The following is a 23,672-nucleotide window of genomic DNA, read 5'->3' on the forward strand; positions in this document are numbered from 1 at the left end:
AAATGCTTAAGTAAGTAACTTTAAGTAAGTAAGTAACTTTATTTAGCCACATATCGCATATGAGCGAATAGCTCGTTTGAATGCAAATGTGCCATAAAAATTTGACATAATTTACATATATAAGTAATAAGTAATAGGTAAGAAATAAAAATTAATTATCTAGAATGAATAATTGCTATTTGTGACTAGACTATTTGTTTACAAAACAAACAGCTGCAGTCATACGATGAGGACAACTGTATGTCTTGCAAATTTTTCCTAAATATAGAAAGGGATTCCGACATCCTTATTTTGTCTGTCAGATTGTTCCATTGTTTGCTAGCCTGGTACGTAAAAGAATGTTGCATATAAGATGAGGTTGGTCTTGGAAGAACAACCTTAAGATGGCCACGTAGGCTGTAACCATTACTTCGCAGAGAAAACAATTCCTGAATGTAGTTCGTTGTCTGGTTATGAATACTTTTATATACAAGTATAAGTGCTTGTTCTATGCGTCGATGTTCTAAACTTTTAATATTTGCAGTTTTCAATAACTCTTCGTAAGCAGTCGACTTAGAATAATTGAGAAGAGTCCTCAGAGCGAATGCATTGGTTGACTCCAGTTTCGCAGACAGACCCTTACTTAGACCTATAAACAGTGGTGATGCATATTCGAAGTGAGGGAGAATGAAAGCTTTGTACAATTTAATCATCACATCTGAGGGTATAAATTTACGAATGCGACGGAGAATTGAAACTTTTGTATTCACTTTCCGGCAAACTTCTTTAATGTGTACGTTGAAAGAGAGTGAATTGTCGATGACTACTCCAAGAAGCTTCATATGTGTAACGTAATCCAGTTCATTACTGTCAATAACAAAGGGCGTTGGTAAAGTTGCTCTGTTGAAAACTATGTCACATACAATTTTCCAGTATTACCTCAGCAAGTCTGACATCGAGTGGACCTGTACAGGCTGTGCCCTGCCACCACTAAGTGATTCTTTTTTCGCAGAAGACTCAGGCGTTGAATCACTGAACAAAACTTTTGAATTATTGAATGTATCTGACTCTCAGGGCTGCTCAAAAAAAAAAAAAACTGAGACCCTGTCAAAATATGGATCCAAACATTGTGTTATTGGAAGTCTAAATATTAACAGCCTATGTGGAAAATTCAGCGAGGTCCTTAAGTGGATAGGGGTCTTTGATATTCTAAGCCTTCAAGAAACAAAAATTGGCAAAACTTTTCCAGACTCGCAGTTTGCTATCACCGGCTACAAAATGTATCGAAAGGATCGGAAGAAAGGAAGAGGAGGAAGAGTGGTTTACGTTCGTAACTCTATACCTTCTTATTGTCTAAGAATCAAATCCAACGAGGTTGAGGCTATTTTGGTTGATATTCATGTTGGCCAACAACATATTTCTTTGTTATGTGGCTATGAGCCACCATATGTAAACATTAACACTTTCAGGAGTGAGATGTATACTTTCGTGGATGTTGCGATCTCTAATCGTCCAAGCATAATATGCTTAGGAGACTTGAACTGTGATTTTCTACATCCGCTAGAAAATGGTAAAGAAGGAAGAATGTGGCTAGATATCTGTGACGTCTGTGATCTTCAAAATCGTATTACAAGCCGACCAGAATCTCTCTCACCAAAGAATCTTGTTTAGACATTATAGCGACGAACGTGCCTGCTTTTGAATTACAACCAGGGTCTCTGGAGACAGGTCTCAACGATCATAAATTAGTCTCTACCGTTTTAAATAGAAAGGTGATGAAGCCGAAAACTACTTTCACGAGGTGAAGGTGTTTTAAAAATTTTAATGAACAAGCTTTCAACAACGATATAGAGTGTATTCCTTTCAATATTGCCTATACTTTTGAGGATGTCAGCGATATTTGCTGGGCGTGGGAAAAATTGTTTGCAGATGTGTTGGATGACCATGCTCTGATGAAAGCTAAACGCTTCAGGGATATCCCTGGAAAATCAAACTTTATTACACCGGAAACAAGTAAAGCTATGTGGAAGAGAAATGCTCTCAAGCGTAAATTTTATCAAACTCGATCAGCAGACGACTGGGAGGCCTACAGATGTCAAAGAAACCGTGTGATTGCTCTGCGTCGTCGACCTATTATACATCATTTTGATCAGCTAGGCACTTCGCGAGCGAGTAGTCCGAGGGGCTTCTGGAAATCACTACGACCTTTAAGTTGGCCGAACAGAGTTTTCGCGCGCGCTTTTGTTGATGCAATAGGCCATTTTACAGTTGTGTACTTAGTTGCCAAGCCTTTGATTCAGAGTGAGGCTAAAGATGACCTTGTTGTGATAGAGACCTGTATCTAGTTAGCATGATAACAAAGTGATTTACATTTGAAAGGCAGCAAGGTTTGTATCATAACAAGGTCATCTCTAGCCTCACTCCCATTCAAAGGCTTGGCAACCAAGCACTCAACTGTAAAATGGACTATTCAGCGCGCGCAAAGTGTCTAGTTCAAAAGTCTCGAGCTTAATGCTCACCAGAAGCTTGCAATTAAAAAAGTTTTAGTCGAGAAAGATGTTTTTGTTAAGTTGCCTACAGGATCCGGGAAATCGTTAATATATCAAGCAGTCCCACTCGTGTTTGACCATGTTACCGATGAAAGTGGTCATATTATTGTTATTGTTGTTGCGTTGTACCACGGTGCGGAAACACTCGATAATTCGGGCCGATTTCCTGTACCGGTGATAAGAAGCCACGAACATAACTAATCGGGTTCGCTCCAGCTAGCAGCGGACTAGCAAATGAAGAAGTACAAGTAGTGTAGGAGACGTTGGCCGACCTAAAATGCAGTGTTCTCGAAGCTTCGCCCGGTTTGTTGACGGCAAGCACGCGCTTTTTTCCTCCTCATCTCCATCTGTAGGTCGAAGCAAGCGTTTAGCCCTTGGCCTAGATTTAAAGGCGTCTTGTATTTCCTTTTGACTATTGATGTAATTTACTGTTTCTTATATATTGACTTTTATAATCTGTAGTAACCTCTTGAAATAGTGCGAATAAAGAGTTTCAGTTCAGTTTTTAGCTTCTTCTACTGAAACTTTAACAACCGCTCAAACAATCTAGCGTTCGTGTCGTTGGCGTAGCAGTTGACGTCTATGATAAGCGTAGATTCTATAGTTTTGACCAAATTGTGAGAAGTTTTCCCAAAAATATATACTCTATCTTTACCAGGGCACAACGATGAACATATGAAACATTTCGAGCGCTCATCGACAAATTTCTTCAGTGTTTCTCCCGACATGATAGCTAGATCGTCTGCCACAACCCCATTTTCGCGTGAAACCCTACGTCATTCAGATTTTCTGGTATGTGATTGGTCTGTTCAATAGACCGCGACCAAACCGCAAGGACAATGAGAGAGGAATGCAGTTCGGTTGTCAGCAGCCGTTCTTTTGGGGAAGCGTTGCGTGACATCCAAAAAAAACGGCTGCGAGGGAGACTAAGCTTCATCTGGCTCTATAACAAAGCCTCCAAGTGATCTAGTTAATACCATTATAACAACAGCACAGTTTCCGGATAACTGGAAACGAGGCCAAATTACACCCGCCAGTTCACAAAAAGGGTAGTGCCTAGACACTTTGCCTTTGCCAAAGTATTTGAGAAAATCATTCACAGGAACGGTAGCGATTGACCTTAGCAAGGCGTTTGATTGCCTACCCTACGATCTGCTCCTTGAGAAACTTAATTTTTATAGACTTTAAAAAGATTCCGTTTTACTCTTACGGAGTTATTTATCTTCGCGATATCAACGGGTTAAGTTGGGGAATACTTTCTCCACGTGGATGGGTGTGCATACCGGAGTGCCCCAAGGGTCATTACTAGGACCGCTATTGTTTAACATCTTTTGAATGACCTCGTATTCGCGGTTGAGAATTGTAGACTTCTAAGTTATGCAGACGACACTAAACTCTATTTATCACACCATAATCCCCGAGGATTGGAGGAAGGTATAAACCGAGACTAAGCCAGTACAACACAATGGTTTCGACAGAATGGGATGGTAGCAAATCCTGACAAATATCAGGGTTTGGTATAAGGAAAGACTGATTGTGATTACCAGTTAGAATGCGCAGGGAGGCCAATACCTATTTCCAGTGAGATAAAATTATTAGGTGTAACATTGGCTGACAAGCTGAAATTTGATACTCATGTTGTACCAATCTGTCGAACGGTGGCGGGTCAGGTTAATGCTTTAAATAGGATTAAACACATCCTGCCCCTTAAAACTAAGGACGCACTTTATCGCGCATTTATTTTACCTCACTTTGATTATTGTAGCCACATATGGCACCACTGTGGGGAAAGGAATACAAAGAAAATGGAAAGGGTAAATCAACGTGCGCCTAGATATGTACATAAAGTTAAGGGTATTTCATAGAAAAGACTTGCTCGATTGTATCGGCTTGCATACGACATTGAAGAGTCGTAGGATTCAAGACAAGTTGCCAACGGTCACTAACTGCTTTCTATAGAAGGCTCCTAGACCTATTGCTGACTTAGTTAAACCAAGGAGGACTGCCGGATTACAATTTGAGAGGCACTAACATGCTTTCCTTACCTAAGGTTAACAGTACCAAGCATGGTCTTAAGTAATTTCGTTATTTTGCTGCTAAGACTTGGAATGCGCTATACCAGATGCTATACGCGCAAAGGCTGGTACAAGAACGTTTTTTTCACGTTATCCGTCGCCTAAAATATTAAGTTTTTAGTTTTTGATCTCTGTTTTACTACACACATTTAAATTTGCGATATCCTTTTTGTAATAATATTTTACTTAATGTACATAATTTCTTGATGTAGGTTGTAATTTTTATTGTATATTTTATTGTGGGCTTCCTGGAAAGTAGCTTGTAGCTAAGTGCGGTGCCACATTAAATAAAGAACTACTAACTAACTAGGGATAATGATCACTTAAATCCTTCATCATTAAACCTGAAGCTGACCATCAATAAAAGCTATACAATTCTAATAATATAAACAATATTGCGTTATCATCAATTTCGGATAACCTGCTATTTCCCTTTCTTGTATATTCACCTAAAATAATTACTCGATTCAGCATGATTTCATACAAGAAAACTTTTCTAACACTTGCTGAACATACAATTGACCTCGTAGTACAAACATTCACATTTTTTCGAAATTTAAGATTACTGGCCTTCCTCCTCCATTTCCTGCTTAAGTTTTCGTTATCGTAAAGAAGTGTTTTATTTACAAAAACAAAGAAAATTTAATTGTACACTATTCAGGTATCATCCAGGTCATTCAATATTGACCCTAGCATTGAATTAAGGAAGAATTCCCAGACACCTCCCGCTCTGTAAAATAAGTCTGTGAATCCTACTTTTGACGGCAAGCAAAGGCGTAAAATGTACTTCTTTCCAGCGGTCTACCTAACTCCTGGGGAATTCTTCCAACTACAGACCATCTTCTTATGATAGATAGTAGTTACAATTATTAAAAATTCTCTATAGTTGACTCAAATCCACCAACTGCAAAATGTGGTAACGGTTTTTTCGATTAAGTTCTGTCAAATCAGAATGGTAAATATTCTTAAAGCCCAAGAATGTAATGTCTCATTAAAAGGGAAAGTTTTGCGATTCAGTCAAACGAAAGTAAAATGATGAAAGCTTACCCAAACGACTAACCCCATCAATGGAAATAGAAGGCAACAAAGGCCTCTACACTCTGTGCTCAATTTAGGAACAATAGTAATGATCGAAATATTATAAAATTTCTAAGGATATACAATATTCTAAATAATTCATCAACAAAAACAGCACCAATAACTTCCTCAACTTTAAAAAAAAGTGTGTTCTCTGACGATAGTTATAATGATTACTAATCCACATTACAAAAATATCGCCTTCTGGCACCATAAGTTTTAACTTTCATATTTTAATTCCACGTTGAGAGTTTTTTTTTTCACACCTTGGACGTGGTAGTTCACGTATCCTAATTAAATTTCAATTGTTAATACCATCGTCGGTTTCCTCAGCTTCATCGTCAGGTTTTTTGTCAAATGAGATTTCCCTGGGCTCATTTTCTGGGTAGAAAGAAATTGAAACAGTTAGAATGTCTACAAAGTCGATAGAAAGGTAACTTTCCTTATATTCTTTAAACCCCTAACAGGTTTCTGGGCAGGAAGGCACAAGGACTACTGCTATCACGCCTGGATTACTTGTTAATCCATAGCGTTAACATTAATACATCGCAATGAAACTTCTGAAATTCTGCCTAGCAAAAAATTTTTACTAGGCCCAGAATTTGTAACAGGTTTCCTAATATCACAAGTTCTCCATTACACTTCAGAGGGGGGGGGGGAATGCTCAGTAAGCAACAAGAGAGCCTTTTAAATAACAATATAGCATTCAAGCCAGCTTATGTCTAAAGCAGAATATTCGAATATAATATCAGCGATCATTTGATACAGACATCTTCCTTTTCCAGGAACAATTTGATAGCACACGTGAAGCACGTGAAGTATAAAATACCTTTATCCGCTGATTAGGTGGTTGCATGCAAATTTCAATTGAAAGTGGGGAGTAAAGGCACCATTCGTGGCGAGTTAACAAATAAATCTAAAAATCATCCATAAGTGCCCCCTCTATCAAGTGCCCCTCCTTCCAAAAGGCACTCCTACTTTTAGCCGACATTTTAAAGAGGGCCCTGGGCGCTATTTCTAACAAAAAGGGTATGATAAGAAGTTATATTAACTTACTCGGAACGAGACCCTCGCAAATAATCCCATGGTTTACTTGAACCATCATCTCCCGTAATCAGATGCGGTTCTTCACCGTCAATCAGTTGCAATGCACCTGGTGATCGATGCAGCATAAAATGTTCTCTGCAATTAAGCTTGAGGTTCAAGAGTTCTCCAAGCTTTGCTACAAATGAAATAGCTTCATTTTGGATCTCGCTACATTTAATGCTGATAAAGCATAGGGTCTCCTTAGATGCACAGTCTTGGTGAATCCTTTCAGACGAAATTTCTGCATAAGAAGAGGCATCCCTAATGTCTCGGCAGGAACCACCAGCACAGCTAAGGTCCAGAAGAATCTTATCCACATTCTGCAAACAAATGCATTATGAAGTACCCTCGAAGTGTAAAACTTTTAAATGTGAACCTCTTAAGAATCAAGTCACGATTTTTGCAAAAATTCCGTGGCCAAATCAGAGTCTTGATAACCTGATGCGCATAATTAAAAAAAAAATTACTCCATGATCAGTTCTGCCCTATGTGACATTAGAAATAACCTGATGTGTGGACGGTTCAAACGTTTCACAATCTCTTTCTTGTGATCTATAAGTTTCTAGACAGCGGGGTATTCAAAATCGAAGTAAAACATAATAAAAAAAAGCTTGCTCACCTGTCGCGGACGTTTCGTGTTCCCTTGAAAGACAAATTCATCTCCTACTTGAACGTACTTGAACACTGAACCAATTTGAACATTTTCAGCTTTCACTTCTTCATCCTCCCAAGTATCTTTGAGATCTTTCGTCGCCAGTTGAAAAGGTTCACCCAGCACACCGGACCCTTCCTCATTGATCTTCATCCCATAAATAATAGAACCACTAGGGTGAGTTTTTGCTACTTCAACAACTACACAATGACCTTGTTTGGCATTGTCTACATCTCTTAATGTCACTCTGTCCATACGTTTGCTGATAGGTTTAAAATCATGACGCATTATGGAAGAATCACCAGGTAATTCTTCCATAATGCAAGGCTTAAACTGTTCACATCTCGGGCTAAGATGTAAACAGTTTAAGCCAAGCTCAACATCTGTCATCGAGTCTTTTCCACATTTGCTTTCCTCAATGATGTCTCTCGGACTGGTCATCTCTGTTTGGGTCTTCAACTTCTTTCCTGGCCGTTTAGGCAAACTTGCTACCTTCTTTCCTCTCAGCTATGAGGAGAGAAAAAGGTACGTTTTGTATACATGAAGAGAAGTGTAAAAGTATGTTATAGCTTCTCAGTCATAGTTATATTGATAAGGGCTGATAGTTTCGAAACAAACTGTTTGGGGCTGCGTCGGTGAGAGTAACGAAATAATTTGGATATATCAACAAAGTTGAAATGGTGAATTTCTCGTTGCCATGCTCCCACCAATAACGTAGCTCCATTTTCTGCCTTTAAAAGCACACACAACCCACAATTCCTCTATTCGCTCCGACGAAGGGCTAACGCTCAAAACGTCAGCTTTTGTAATCATTACGGTGGCTAATTTACCATTTCAACTTTGTTGATATATCCAAATTATATTGATAAGACTCGGGAGCATTTGCAGAATGGAAAGCAGGTTTAAGTAAGGTAATAGAATAGGTCAACTGAACGAAGATGTTTTTTTTCGTTTTATTCCGTGCGTTGAAAAAAGAAATTTCAATGAGTCGTCGAATCTCAGGAGTTCTGGTTAATTTCTCTATGCTCAAAGTTCATTACAAGACGAAAAGACATCTTTCCCCCTTTCACTACCGAGTTCAAAATTTATGGACCCTCTAATATTAATTTTTGCTACCCTTACGATATGACTGTATTTGTTGAACGTTTTCTAGTCTTTTTCTCTTTTGTTTTTCACCATCTTCATTTTTCTGTCAATAATGGGCGACCAAACATGAACTTAACTTGTGATACCATCTCAGTTTAAGGTCAAATTCGGTCGAAGGTCACGCCGAGGTACTGAACAGATTGAGTTAGTACGAGTTCTTACCCTAAAAGAGACAGGTAGAATTGTGGAAGTCTTTCTGTCATTTTTCTGCTTCTGTATAGGATTAATTTTGTCCCCTCCGGGTTTATTAGCAAACGGTTATCAAGAAGACAGTCGCGAAATCTTAAAAGGTCTTCATTCTTAGCAGAAACAGCATGTACACCAAACGAAAAGTACAATTTGGTATCATCGACATATAAATCAGATGAACAGGTCTTGTGAACAGTCGGTAGATCGTTCACATAAAGGCGCTCAATTCCTTGCGGGATTCCGCTGGCCAGCGGTAGCGCATCCGAGAGTGTGGGGTCAATTTGAACAGTCGCGCTTCTTTTAGACAAATGGCTAGTGTGAACCATCTAAGAGCTGAAGTTGAAGGAAGGACCGACCTCGTGTAGTTAATCCAATAAAATGTTGTGATTGATGCAATCGAAGGCCTTGCTCAGGTCCAAAAAAAAAAAAGTGCGGTGGTTTTCTTTTGATCAATTGGCTTTAGATTAGCACCAGCTGTATGCAATAACGAGAATTCGGTCGAGTGGTATTGCCGCTCTGGATTGTCGATAGGCGCTTGTTGGACATTAAATAGCATGAATTGAGTTAAGGCAATTCGCTGGCATACCCTCGACAAGATAGGCGGTAGTGATATAAGGCGATTATCATCCGGCTTTTCATGGTCGCCATGTTTTAAAACTGGCGTTACCTCTGCTGTTTTCCAGATTTTTGGGAAGATACCAGATGAAAGGGAACCATTAATAATAGTTGTTAAAGTTGGAAGAATTGACGGTAAACAATTCTTCAAAACGCGCAGTTATTTTGTCGTTCCCGGAAGCTTTTCCTCCAAGCATAGAATAGGTTGTCTTTTCAACTTCTTTACACTTCACCGTTCCAAATGAGAATTGTTTTGCTTGTGGGTGACGCCTTTGGACAAAGGATGATCTGGTGAGACCGTAATTACATTGATCTGCGAGACTCTGGATTTTTTCAACGGCTGTTCCGCCAATTAAGGTAAAAATTTCGTTTAACTCATCCGCGACCACTTTGTCGTCTTTACCGCTTGTTTTGCGGTAGACTGATTTCTTAGGGACAAAAGCCGTGATTGCTTTCCAAATACAGCCTATTTTAGTAGAATTGTTCCAGCTTTGCTGTTCAACATACTCCTGTTCTGCAAACCTTAGTTAACGCTTGACTTCCTTCTCAAAGTTCTTCTAGGCGGCCCGTGCCCGGGAGTCGTTTGTTTTTCTAGCAAACTTTCTCCAGCTATTTCTTGTTCTCATTCTAGTAATTATTTCAGAGGTGACAAAAGGAATGTGTCGACTCCTTAAGAGAATGTTTTTAATAGGAGCATGGAAATCAAGTATCTGATTACATATCAACAACAGAGCAAGGGACAGGGTACATGACAAGGCGATAATAGTTGTAGCCAAGTATTTCAAGTTTAGTATCCTTTTCAGAGATAGTAAAAATATCGTGTCTTTTGTTTTCGAATGATGTTACCTATTCTTGATGGATCGATTTTCTCTATTCTTCATAAATCAAGCATCAATCTGCTCTTACTGCTGGTTTTTGAAATTTTGAAATGAAAACGTTTTCAGAAAAATAACTTTTTAAGTTTCTAACATACCTGTACATCTATATGTCTTTCAAGTGATAGTTTAGTATCCTGAAAATGGTTCAAATATTACTTCAATCAGTCAATGCACTAAAAGCTACACGTTATTATTCTTAGAATGTAAGTTGTTGATTTAACCCTCTCAGCATTGTGCTCAGTCTAAGCACAGCAAGTACACACTGACACCAGATGTTTAACACATATCAGTTAAAGAATATAATAATGCAAATTGGGGATATCCCTTTTTCAGCCTGCTTAAGTTAATATTTAGAATACAGCACGGCTAAGAATGCACCAATTCACCGACAGGCTTCCTAAAAGGGAATGATTGTAAATTCAAGTGTTTTATATTCTGCCAGGGGACTACAAGGGAGGAAACATTCTTAGTATCACATCTGAGATGTAGTGAAGATCAAGGAAGTTCAGCTCAATAAGTTCATATTAACAGTGGAGTGTTCACAAAATGCACATAACATAAAGCTCGTTTCCTGAAATATCCCTGCGTAATCCCAATTGACCTATCTGTTTATGTTCAATAGTGAGGGTAAATATGGTTAATTAACCAATGCGAAATTTCTAATACAAAGTTAAAACTTCTTCTGAAGAGCAACCAAACATACCCTGGCATCCGCTTCGAACTTTCTTCTATCTACAAGCGTCTTGATTTTGATGAACAACTAGAAAGTTAGGTAAAAAAGACTCATGAACTCACTGAACAGTCTCACTTAACAAGCTAAAGTTTAATGTAGCTTCGCAATAGCAGATTCTGAAAGAGTGAGTGGGTTTGAAGAGCTACTATTCAGCAATAAAGCAATGCTTCTCAAAATAATATCAACAACATAAGACCGAAGCATTTGAGTTACAACCATTTTCCTCTCACGGCTACAATTTAAGTAAATTTTAATATAACAAATCAGAGCATCCAAATGTTTCCGATTCTAAACAAATTTAGCCGTTCCTTAAAAAAATTTTTAGTCCAAATCTTTTGTAGCCATGTTTGCCTTGTTATCTATCCTAATATCAAAAGCGGCACTATCACGCTAAGAAAGAAACAACGAGAAGGAAACAGAAATACTTCACTATTTCTTACGACATTTTGCCCAATAGCAAACACAACTGAAAAGCCAAACAAAATTTGACCATCAAATTTTCACTTAACTCTACATTACAAATATAATTTTATCCTTCTAACGTACCCATCCTCCTTTGCTGACATCAGCTCCGTTCTCTATAAGCGACCTAACAATATCCATGTGACCATTCTCTGCAGCTGCAGTGAGTGGAGTTTCATTAAAAATCTAGGAAGAAAAAAAATAAGAGAAGGTACACTAATATATAAAGCTTATATTCTCTTCAGTAATGACCAACGTCTGGATATATGCTTCAATATGCGTTTGAGACGACTACACTCCGTAGGTGCTTCTTAAGCATTAGGTCAGAAGGAGTTTTGCCTTATATATGCAAGGTCATTCGCTCGATTATGCGTTGTTGTTGTTTTTTCAACACAATTGAAAATGACAGTAATATATATGAAGCGGCCATTCTCTTCTTTAATGACCAATGTAATGATATATGGTTGACTCTGCTTTTAAGACGACATCACTCTTCAGGTGTTCAAGCAAAGGGTCAGGAGGAGTACTACCTTCAACAACAGTTAACCAAATTACACAAAAATATACAAAGTATATAAACTACATAATACTCGATTTGGAACTAATGGGCGTTTAACTTTTTGAGCGAATACTTTTTTTAACTTTTTAAGCGAATACTCTCAGCACTGTGCTCAGTCTAAGCACAGCAAGTACACACTGACACCAGATGTTTAACACATATCAGTTAAAGAATATAATAATGCAAATTGGGGATATCCCTTTTTCAGCCTGCTTAAGTTAATATTTAGAATACAGCACGGCTAAGAATGCACCAATTCACCGACAGGCTTCCTAAAAGGGAACGATTGTAAATTCAAGTGTTTTATATTCTGCCAGGGGACTACAAGGGAGGAAACATTCTTAGTATCACATCTGAGATGTAGTGAAGATCAAGGAAGTTCAGCTCAATAAGTTCATATTAACAGTGGAGTGTTCACAAAATGCACATAACATAAAGCTCGTTTCCTGAAATATCCCTGCGTAATCCCAATTGACCTATCTGTTTATGTTCAATAGTGAGGGTAAATATGGTTAATTAACCAATGCGAAATTTCTAATACAAAGTTAAAACTTCTTCTGAAGAGCAACCAAACATACCCTGGCATCCGCTTCGAACTTTCTTCTATCTACAAGCGGCTCGATTTTGATGAACAACTAGAAAGTTAGGTAAAAAAGACTCATGAACTCACTGAACAGTCTCACTTAACAAGCTAAAGTTTAATGTAGCTTTGCAATAGCAGATTCTGAAAGAGTGAGTGGGTTTGAAGAGCTACTATTCAGCAATAAAGCAATGCTTCTCAAAATAATAACAACAACATAAGACCGAAGCATTTGAGGCACAACCATTTTCCTCTTACGGCTACAATTTAAGTAAATTTTAATATAAAAAATCAGAGCATCCAAATGTTTCCGATTCTAAACAAATTTAGCCGTTCCTTAAAAAAATTTTTAGTCCAAATCTTTTGCAGCCATGTTTGCCCTGTTATCTATCCTAATGTCAAAAGCGGCACTATCACGCTAAGAAAGAAACAACGAGAAGGAAACAGAAATACCTCACTATTTCCTACGACATTTTGCCCAATAACAAACACAACTGAAAAGCCAAACAAAATTTGACCATCAAATTTTCACTTAACTCTACATTACAAATATAATTTTATCCTTCTAACGTACCCATCCTCCTTTGCTGACATCAGCTCCTTTCTCTATAAGCCACCTAACAATATCCATGTGACCATTCTCTGCAGCTGCAGTGAGTGGAGTTTCATTAAAAATCTAGGAAAGAAAAAAAAAGAGAAGGTACACTAATATATAAAGCTCATATTCTCTTCCGAAATGACCAACGTCAGGATATATGCTTGAATCTGCTTTTGACACGACTAAACTCCGTAGGTGCTACTTAAGCATAAGGTCAGAAGGAGTTTTGCCTTATATGTGCAAGGTCATTCGCTCGATTATGCGTTGTTGTTGTTTTTTCAACACAATTGAAAATGACAGTAATATATATGAAGCGGCCATTCTCTTCTTTAATGACCAATGTAATGATATATGGTTGACTCTGCTTTTAAGACGACATCACTTTTCAGGTGTTCAAGGAAAGGATCAGGAGGAGTACTACCTTGAACAACAGTTAACAAAATCACACAAAACTTTATAAAGTATATAAACTACATAATACTCGATTTGGAACTAATGGGCGTTTAACTTTTTAAGCGAATACTTTTTCAAGTAGCACTTCACAAAAATTTGTACAACAAAATTATGAATAAGAAATACAGCTCACCGTTCTCATTTAAGAGCTATATCCAATCGTGCCTCTTTATTTGGTTCATTAATTGCAAAACAATAGCGTGTTCTAGGAATGCACGAGAGCTTATTCGCTTGATTACGTGTTTTGTTCTTGTGCTGTTTCTTTTTTTTGTTTTTTAATGAGGGGTACAGGATACGCAATGAGACTGACAAATCACTTTAAATATTTTTAATTTATCACCACGCAATTTCCCAGCAGTTAAGTCGAGGGAACAACGACTTAATCATAGTGAATCTGTTGCAATTAGCTATAAAAGTTCAGGGCATCCAAATGTTTCCGATTCTAAACAAATTCAGCCATTCCCTAAAAAAAGTTGTAGTCCAAATCTTTTGTGGCCAGGTCTGCCTTGTTATCTATCCTAATGTCTAGGGCGGCACTATCACGCTACAAAAGAAACAACGAGAAGGAAACAGAAATAGCTCACTACTTCTTACGACAGTTTGCCCAAGAGCAAAAACAACTGAAAAGTCAAATTAAAATTTCACCATCCGATTTTCACTTAACTCTACATTACAAATATAATTTTATCCTTCTAACGTACCCATCTTTCTTTATTGACATCAGCTCCGTTCTTTATAAGCAACCGAACAATATCCCTGTGACCATTCTGTGCAGCTCCGATGAGTGGAGTGGTCTTCAAAATGTAGGAGAGAAAAAAATTAGAGAAGGTACACTAGTATATAAAGCTCATATTCTCTTCCGTAATGACCAACGTCAGGATATATGCTTGAATCTGCTTTTGACACGACTACACTCCGTAGGTGCTTCTTAACCATAAGATCAGAAGGAGCTTTGCCTTATATATGCAAGGTCATTCGCTCAATTATGCGTTGTTGTTGTTTTTTCAACACAATTGAAAATGACAGTAATATATATGAAGCGGCCATTCTCTTCTTTAATGACCAATGTAATGATATATGGTTGACTCTGCTTTTAAGACGACATCACTCTTCAGGTGTTCAAGGAAAAGATCAGGAGGAGTACTACCTTGAACAACAGTTAACAAAATCACACAAAACTATATAAAGTATATAAACTACATAATACTCGATTTGGAACTGATGGGCGTTTAACTTTTTAAGCGTATACTTTTTCAAGTAGCACTTAACAACAATTTGTACACCAAAATTATGAGATAGGAAATACAGCTAACCGTTCTCATTTAAGAGCTATATCCAATCGTACATCTTTATTTGGTTCACTAATTGCAAAACAATACCATGTTCTTTCTGGGAGTGCACGCAAGCTTATTCCCTTGATTACATGTTTTCCTCTCGGGGTACAGAATACCCAACGACACTGACAAGTAACCTTCAACATTTTCAATTTATCACTACGCAATTTCCCAGCAGTTAAATTCAGAGCAAAGCGACTTAATCATGATGAACCTGTTGCACTTAGCAATAAAAGTTCAGGGCATCCACATGTTTGGGATTCTAAACAAATTGAGCCGTTCTTTAAAAAAAGTTTTAATCCAAATCTTTTTGTGGCCAGGTTTGCCTTGTTATCTATCCTAATGTCTAAGGCAGCACTATTACGCTACAAAAGAAACAACGAGAAGAAAACAGAAATACCTCATTACTTTTTACGACATTTTGCCCAATAGCAAAAACAACTGAAAAGCCAAACAAAATTTGACCATCGAGTTTTTACTTAATTCTATATTACAAATATAACTTTATGCTTCTAACGTACCGATCCTCTTCCGTTCACATTAGTTCCGTAGGCTATAAGCAACCTAACAATATCAGTGTGACCATTCTGTGCTGCAGCAGTAAGTGGAGTTTCCTTGATAATCCAGGAAAGACAAAAATAAGAAAAGGTACACTAATATAAAAAACTCATATTCTCTTCCGTAATGACCAATGTCTGGATATATGCTTCACTATGCGTTTGAGACGACTACACTCCGTAGGTGCTTCGTAAGCATAAGGTCAGAAGGAGTTTTGCCTTGTATATGCAAGGTCATTCGCTCGATTATGCGTTGTTGTTGTTTTTTCAACACAATTGAAAATGACAGTAATATATATGAAGCGGCCATTCTCTTCTTTAATGACCAATGTAATGATATATGGTTGACTCTGCTTCTAAGACGACATCACTTTTCAGGTGTTCAAGGAAAAGATCAGGAGGAGTACTACCTTGAACAACAGTTAACAAAATCACACAAAACTATATAAAGTATATAAACTACATAATACTCGATTTGGAACTAATGGGCGTTTAACTTTTTAAGCGAATACTTTTTCAAGTACCACTTAACAAAAATTTGTACACCAAAACTATGAAATAAGAAATACAGCTCACCGTTATCATTTTGGAGCAATATCCAATCGTCTCTCTTTATTTGGTTCATTAATTGGAAAACAATACCATGTTCTAGCAATGCATGCGAGCTTATTCCCTTGATTACATGTTTTCATCTTCCGCTGTTTTTGTTTTTTGGTTTTTTTTAATGCGGTGTACAGAATACGCAACGACACTGACAAATCACCTTCAACATTTTCAATTTATCACCACGCGATTTCCCAGCAGTTAAACTGAGGGGAAAGCGACTTAATCATTATGAATCTGTTGCACTTAGCAATAAAAGTTCAGGGCATCCACGTGTTTGCGATTCTAAACAAGTTTAGCCGTTCTTTAAAAAAAGTTTTAGTCCAAATCTTTTGTGGCCAGGTTTGCCTTGTTATCTATCCTAATGTCTAAGGCGGCACTATTACGCTACAAAAGAAACAACGAGAAGGAAACAGAAATACCTCACTACTTCTTACCACATTTTGCCCAATAGCAAAAACAACTGAAAAGCCAAACAAAATTTGACCATCAAATTTTCACTTAACTCTACATTACAAATATAATTTTATGCTTCTAACGTACCCATCCTTTGTTGACATCAGCTCCGTTCTCTAGAAGCAAACTAACAATATCCGTGTGACCATTCTTTGCTACTGCAGTGAGTGGAGTCTCCTGATCCATCTAGGAAAGACAGAAATAAGAGAAGGTACACTAATATATAAAGCTCATATTCTCTTCCGTAATGACCAACGTCTGGATATATGCTTGAATCTACGTTTGACACGACTACACTCCGTAGGTGCTTCTTAACCATAAGGTCAGAAGGAGTTTTGCCTTATATATGCAAGGTCATTCGCTCGATTATGCGTTGTTGTTGTTTTTCAACACAATTGAAAATGACATTAATATATATGAAGCGGCCATTCTCTTCTTTAATGACCAATGTAATGATATATGGTTAACTCTGCTTCTAAGACGACATCACTTTTCAGGTGTTCAAGGAAAGGGTCAGGAGGAGTACTACCTTGAACAACAGTTAACAAAATCACACAAAACTTTATAAAGTATATAAACTACATAATACTCGATTTGGAACTAATAGGCGTTTAACTTTTTAAACGAATACTTTTTCAAGTACCACTTAACAAAAATTTGTACACCAAAACTATAAAATAAGAAATACAGCTCACCGTTATCATTTAGGAGCTATATCCAATCGTTTCTCTTTATTTGGTTCATTAATTGCAAAACAATACCATGTTCTAGCAATGCACGTGAGCTTATTCCCTTGATTACATGTTTTCCTCGTGTGTTGTTTCTGTCTTTTTTTTTTTTAATGCGGGGTACAGAATACGCATCCTCGGAGACCCAGGGGCTGAGTGGATTTCAATTTAGGGCATGAAGAGCCCCTGGGGACATTGTCTTACAAGACTAGTTCCAAACGGTCGCAGTCGTTCCGCCATCTGATTGGTGCCAGAAAATCACTGTGTTTTTCTCCCCAATCAGAGTGAAGTGTGCTTTAGAGTCCTTTCGTGTCTTTTACCACGAACATATTCTAGTAGCTCAGTTACTCGCTATGTTTGTTTGGACCGTGGGACGGCGATTTGCTTGAGGTGAAAAGTTTTAGTCTCAGCACACAATGTAAGAGAAATCGATCAGATCGTCGGCGAAAATCTTACCAAAAATTATACTGAATACTTTCGCAGGTATCACTAGAGAACGTGTTTTAAAGTTTGCGACGTTTGTGTACAACACGATGGTTGCAGTCATTGATATGTCGCTTTAAACGTTAAACGAGATTTAAGCTTAAATCTTTCTAGATTTTTTGCATAATTTGCTGTGACTGAAACTTTGCCAATCCCGTGAAGTTATTTCGTGGCACGGGTCACGCAGGTATGTCGAGCAACTGGTACTTGCGCAACTTTCTGTGCGTGCTAAAATCTAATCTCATCTTCGCTTGAAAAACAAGAAAAGCTAAGCGTGGAAAATTTTGCTTATTTGATGTGGGTAGATGACCCTGTACTACTAAGCTGACATTTGCAATAAAGTAAACCCGCTCTTTCCATCTAATATTTCTTGGTCTTTGGTTTTGTTTTTCCCATGGTGAACAGCATCGGATCGATTCCCAATGATCAAAGGTATTTAACTTGGTCTTCCACAATCGACAGAAGAGGTGAAAAGACAATGACCAAGGGACAAGAAGAGAATCCGTGGCATTCCTAGCTCAAGAATTTCAACACTCTCGGCAGCAGTTGAAAGATTAAACTCTTTCCAAACCCCTTCAGTAACTGGCCAAAAACATCTCTCCTTCGCACGATGTTCTCGCTGATAAGTTTTTGTCCAGATTTTAATTAGCTAACTGGAAACACAGCTAAGCTTTCTCTTAGCACTTGCTGGAGGTCGTCCACGAACTTAACGTTCTCTGCAACCTTGGCCGTATTGTGAACGACTTTACCACTAAGATTACATTTTGGCGCGCACAGAAAGCAGAAAGCTACGTAGGCGAAAGCGCCAGTTGCTCGACATATCTGCGTGGCCCGTGCGACGAAATAACTTCACGGGATTGGCAAAGTTTCAGTCACAGCAAATTATGCAAAAAACCTAAAAAGATTTGTGCTTAAATCTCGTTTAACGTTTAAAGCGACATATCAATGACTGCAACCATCGTGTTGCATACAATCCTCGCAAACTTTAAAACACGTTCTCTAGTGATACCAGCGAAAGTATTCAGTATAATTTCCGGTAAGATTTTCGCCGACAATCTGATCGATTTCTCTTACATTGTGTGCTGAGGCTGACACTTTTCACCTCAAGCAAATCTCCGTCGCACGGTCCAAACAAACATAGCGAGTAACTGAGCTACTAGAATATGTTCGTGTTAAAACACACGAAAAGACTCTAAAGCACACTTCACTCTGATTGGGCACAAAAACACAAAGCTTTTCTGGCACCAATCACATGGCAGAACGACTGCGACCGTTTCGAACTAGTCTTGTAAGACAATGTCGCCAGGGGCTCTTCATGCCCTAACTTGAAATCGACACACAGCCCCTGGGTCTCTAAGGATGCAAAATACGCAAATACATTGAGAAATCACCTTCAACATTTTCAATTTATCACCACGCAATGTCCCAGCAGTTAAATTGAGGGCAAAGCGACTTAATCATGACGAACCTGTTGCACTTAGCAATAAAAGTTGAGGGCATCCAAATGTTTCCCATTCTAAACAAATTCAGCCGTTCTTTAAAAAAAGTTTTAGTCCAAATCTTTTGTGGCCAGGTTTGCCTTGTTATCTATCCTAATGTCTAAGGCGGCACTCTCACGTTACAAAAGAAACAACGAGAAGGAAACAGAAATAGCTCACTCCTTCTTACGACATTTTGCCCAAAAGCAAAAACAACTGAAAAGCCAAACAAAATTTAACCATCAAATTTTCACTTAACTCTTCATTACAAATGCAATTTTATGCTTCTAACGTACCCCTCCTCCTTTGTTGACATCAGCTCCGTTCTCTATAAGCAACCTAACAATATCCGTCTGACCATTCTCTGCAGCTACAGTGAGTGCAGTGTTCTTGAAAATGTAGGAAAGACAAAAATAAGACAAGGTACACTAATATATAAAGCTCATACTCTCTTCCGTAATGACCAACGTCAGGATATATGCTTGAATCTGCTTTTGAGACGACTACACTCCGTAGGCGCTTCTTAAGCATAAGGTCAGAAGGTGTTTTGTCTTATATTTGCAAGGTCATTCGCTCGATTATGCGTTGTTGTTGTTTTTTTCAACACAATGGAAAATGACAGTAATATATATGAAGCGGCCATTCTCTTCTTTAATGACCAATGTAATGATATATGGTTGACTCTGCTTCTAAGACGACATCACTTTTCAGGTGTTCAAGGAAAAGATCAGGAGGAGTACTACCTTGAACAACAGTTAACCAAATCACACAAAACTATATAAAGTATATAAACTACATAATACTCGATTTGGAACTAATGGGCGTTTAACTTTTAAAGCGAATACTTTTTCAAGTACCACTTAACAAACATTTGTACACCAAAACTATGAAATAAGAAATACGACTCACCGTTATCATTTTGGAGCTATATCCAATCGTCTCTCTTTATTTGGTTCATTAATTGCAAAACAATACCATGTTCTTGCAATGCACGCGAGCTTATTCCCTTGATTACATGTTTTGCTCTTGTGCTGTTTCTGTTTTTTTTTTTTTTAATGCGGGGTACAGAATACGGAACGACACTGACAAATCACCTTCAACATTTTCAATTTATCACCACGCAATTTCCCAGCAGTTAAATTGAGGGAAAAGCGACTTAACCATAATGAACCTGTTGCACTTAGCAATAAAAGTTCAGGGCATCCAGATGTTTGCGATTCTAAACAAGTTCAGCCGTTCTTTAAAAAAAGTTTTAGTCCAAATCTTTTGTGGCCAGGTTTGCCTTTTTATCTATCCTAATGTCTAAGGCGGCACTATCACGCTAGAAAAGAAACAACGAGAAGGAAACAGAAATACCTCACTACTTCTTACCACATTTTGCACAAAAGCAAACACAACTGAAAAGCCAAACAAAATTTGACCATCAAATTTTCACTTAACTCTACATTACAAATATAATTTTATGCTTCTAACGTACCCCTCGTACTTCTTTGTTGACATCAGCTCCGTTCTCTAGAAGCAACCTAACAATCTCCGTGTGACCATTCCCTGCAGCTGCAGTGAGTGGAGTGTTCTTCCAAATCTAGGAAAGACAAAAATAAGAAAAGGTACACTTAATTATGTATAAAGCTTATATTCTCTTCCGTAATGACCAATGTCTGGATATATGCTTCACTATGCGTTTGAGACGACTACACTCCGTAGGCGCTTCTTAAGCATAAGGTCAGAAGGTGTTTTGTCTTATATTTGCAAGGTCATTCGCTCGATTATGCGTTGTTGTTGTTTTTTCAACACAATTGAAAATGACAGTAATATATATGAAGCGGCCATTCTCTTCTTTAATGACCAATGTAATGATATATGGTTGACTCTGCTTCTAAGACGACATCACTTTTCAGGTGTTCAAGGAAAAGATCATGAGGAGTACTACCTTGAACAACAGTTAACCAAATCACACAAAACTATATAAAGTATATAAACTACATAATACTCGATTTGGAACTGATGGGCGTTTAACTTTTTAAGCGAATACTTTTTCAAGTACCACTTAACAAACATTTGTACACCAAAACTATGAAATAAGAAATACAGCTCACCGTTATCATTTTCGAGCAATATCCAATCGTCTCTCTTTATTTGGTCCATTAATTGCAAAACAATACCATGTTCTAGCAATGCACGCGAGCTTATTCCCTTGATTACATGTTTTCCTCTTCCGCTGTTTCTGTTTTTTTGTTTTTTTTTTAATGCGGGGTACAGAATACGCAACGACACTGACAAATCACCTTCAACATTTTCAATTTATCACCACGCGATTTCCCAGCAGTTAAATTGAGGGAAAAGCGACTTAATCATAATGAACCTGTTGCACTTAGCAATAAAAGTTCAGGGCATCCAAATGTTTGCGATTCTAAACAAGTTCAGCCGTTCTTTAAAAAAAGTTTTAGTCCAAATCTTTTGTGGCCAGGTTTGCCTTGTTATCTATCCTAATGTCTAAGGCGGCACTATTACGCTACAAAAGAAAAAACGAGAAGGAAACAGAAATACCTCACTACTTCTTACCACATTTTGCCCAAAAGCAAACACAACTGAGAAGCCAAACAAAATTTGACCATCAAATTTTCACTTAACTCTACATTACAAATGTAATTTTATGCTTCTAACGTACCCATACTTTGTAGTCATAAGCTCCGTTCTTTAGAAGCAACCTAACAATATACGTGTGACCATTCTGTGCTGCTGGAGTGAGTGGAGTTTCCTTCTAAATGTAGGAAAGAAAAAAAATAAGAGAAGGTACACTAACACATAAAGCTCATATTCTCTTCCGTAATGACCAAGGTCAGGATATATGCTTGAATCTGCCTTTGAGACGACTACACTCCGTAGGCGCTTCTTAAGCATAAGGTCAGAAGGTGTTTTGTCTTATATTTGCAAGGTCATTCGCTCGATTATGCGTTGTTGTTGTTTTTTTCAACACAATGGAAAATGACAGTAATATATATGAAGCGGCCATTCTCTTCTTTAATGACCAATGTAATGATATATGGTTGACTCTGCTTCTAAGACGACATCACTCTTCAGGTGTTCAAGGAAAGGATTAGGAGGAGTACTACCTTGAACAACAGTTAACAAAATCACACAAAACTTTATAAAGTATATAAACTACATAATACTCGATTTGGAACTAATGGGCGTTTAACTTTTTAAACGAATACTTTTTCAAGTACCACTTAACAAAAATTTGTACACCAAAACTATAAAATAAGAAATACAGCTCACCGTTATCATTTAGGAGCTATATCCAATCGTTTCTCTTTATTTGGTTCATTAATTGCAAAACGATACCATGTTCTAGCAATGCACGTGAGCTTATTCCCTTGATTACATGTTTTCCTCGTGTGTTGTTTCTGTTTTTTTTTTTTAATGCGGGGTACAGAATACGCATCCTCGGAGACCCAGGGGCTGAGTGGATTTCAATTTAGGGCATGAAGAGCCCCTGGGGACATTGTCTTACAAGACTAGTTCTAAACGGTCGCAGTCGTTCCGCCATCTGATTGGTGCCAGAAAATCACTGTGTTTTTCTCCCCAATCAGAGTAAAGTGTGCTTTAGAGTCCTTTCGTGTCTTTTAACACGAACATATTCTAGTAGCTCAGTTACTCGCTATGTTTGTTTGGACCGTGGGACGGCGATTTGCTTGAGGTGAAAAGTTTTAGTCTCAGCACACAATGTAAGAGAAATCGATCAGATTGTCGGCGAAAATCTTACCAAAAATTATACTGAATACTTTCGCAGGTATCACTAGAGAACGTGTTTTAAAGTTTGCGACGTTTGTGTACAACACGATGGTTGCAGTCATTGATATGTCGCTTTAAACGTTAAACGAGATTTAAGCTTAAATCTTTCTAGATTTTTTGCATAATTTGCTGTGACTGAAACTTTGCCAATCCCGTGAAGTTATTTCGTGGCACGGGTCACGCAGGTATGTCGAGCAACTGGTACTTGCGCAACTTTCTGTGCGTGCTAAAATCTAATCTCATCTTCGCTTGAAAAACAAGAAAAGCTAAGCGTGGAAAATTTTGCTTATTTGATGTGGGTAGATGACCCTGTACTACTAAGCTGACATTTGCAATAAAGTAAACCCGCTCTTTCCATCTAATATTTCTTGGTCTTTGGTTTTGTTTTTCCCATGGTGAACAGCATCGGATCGATTCCCAATGATCAAAGGTATTTAACTTGGTCTTCCACAATCGACAGAAGAGGTGAAAAGACAATGACCAAGGGACAAGAAGAGAATCCGTGGCATTCCTAGCTCAAGAATTTCAACACTCTCGGCAGCAGTTGAAAGATTAAACTCTTTCCAAACCCCTTCAGTAACTGGCCAAAAACATCTCTCCTTCGCAC

At 37.9% G+C, this 23,672-nt stretch overlaps 1 protein-coding gene across 1 annotated transcript in view; it reads right to left on the reverse strand.

The window, feature by feature from the left end:
• Nucleotides 1–4,235: 4,235 nt before the first annotated feature.
• Nucleotides 4,236–23,672, reverse strand: part of LOC111346952 (uncharacterized) — a 46,663-nt gene continuing 27,226 nt past the window's right edge. The window contains exons 25-36 of the mRNA XM_088731380.1: nt 20,748–20,843; nt 19,567–19,659; nt 16,669–16,758; nt 14,333–14,425; nt 13,155–13,256; nt 12,579–12,635; nt 11,526–11,627; nt 10,950–11,006; nt 10,342–10,380; nt 7,386–7,925; nt 6,737–7,086; nt 4,236–6,061 (exon numbers count right to left, since the gene is read on the reverse strand). Of these exons, the coding sequence (XP_088587506.1) occupies nt 6,055–6,061; nt 6,737–7,086; nt 7,386–7,925; nt 10,342–10,380; nt 10,950–11,006; nt 11,526–11,627; nt 12,579–12,635; nt 13,155–13,256; nt 14,333–14,425; nt 16,669–16,758; nt 19,567–19,659; nt 20,748–20,843 (1,626 nt within the window). The 3' untranslated portion in view covers nt 4,236–6,054. The remainder of the gene's footprint in view (nt 6,062–6,736; nt 7,087–7,385; nt 7,926–10,341; nt 10,381–10,949; nt 11,007–11,525; nt 11,628–12,578; nt 12,636–13,154; nt 13,257–14,332; nt 14,426–16,668; nt 16,759–19,566; nt 19,660–20,747; nt 20,844–23,672) is intronic.

The sequence above is a fragment of the Stylophora pistillata genome, chromosome 8, assembly GCF_964205215.1.
Source record: "Stylophora pistillata chromosome 8, jaStyPist1.2, whole genome shotgun sequence".
Lineage (NCBI taxonomy): Eukaryota > Metazoa > Cnidaria > Anthozoa > Scleractinia > Pocilloporidae > Stylophora > Stylophora pistillata.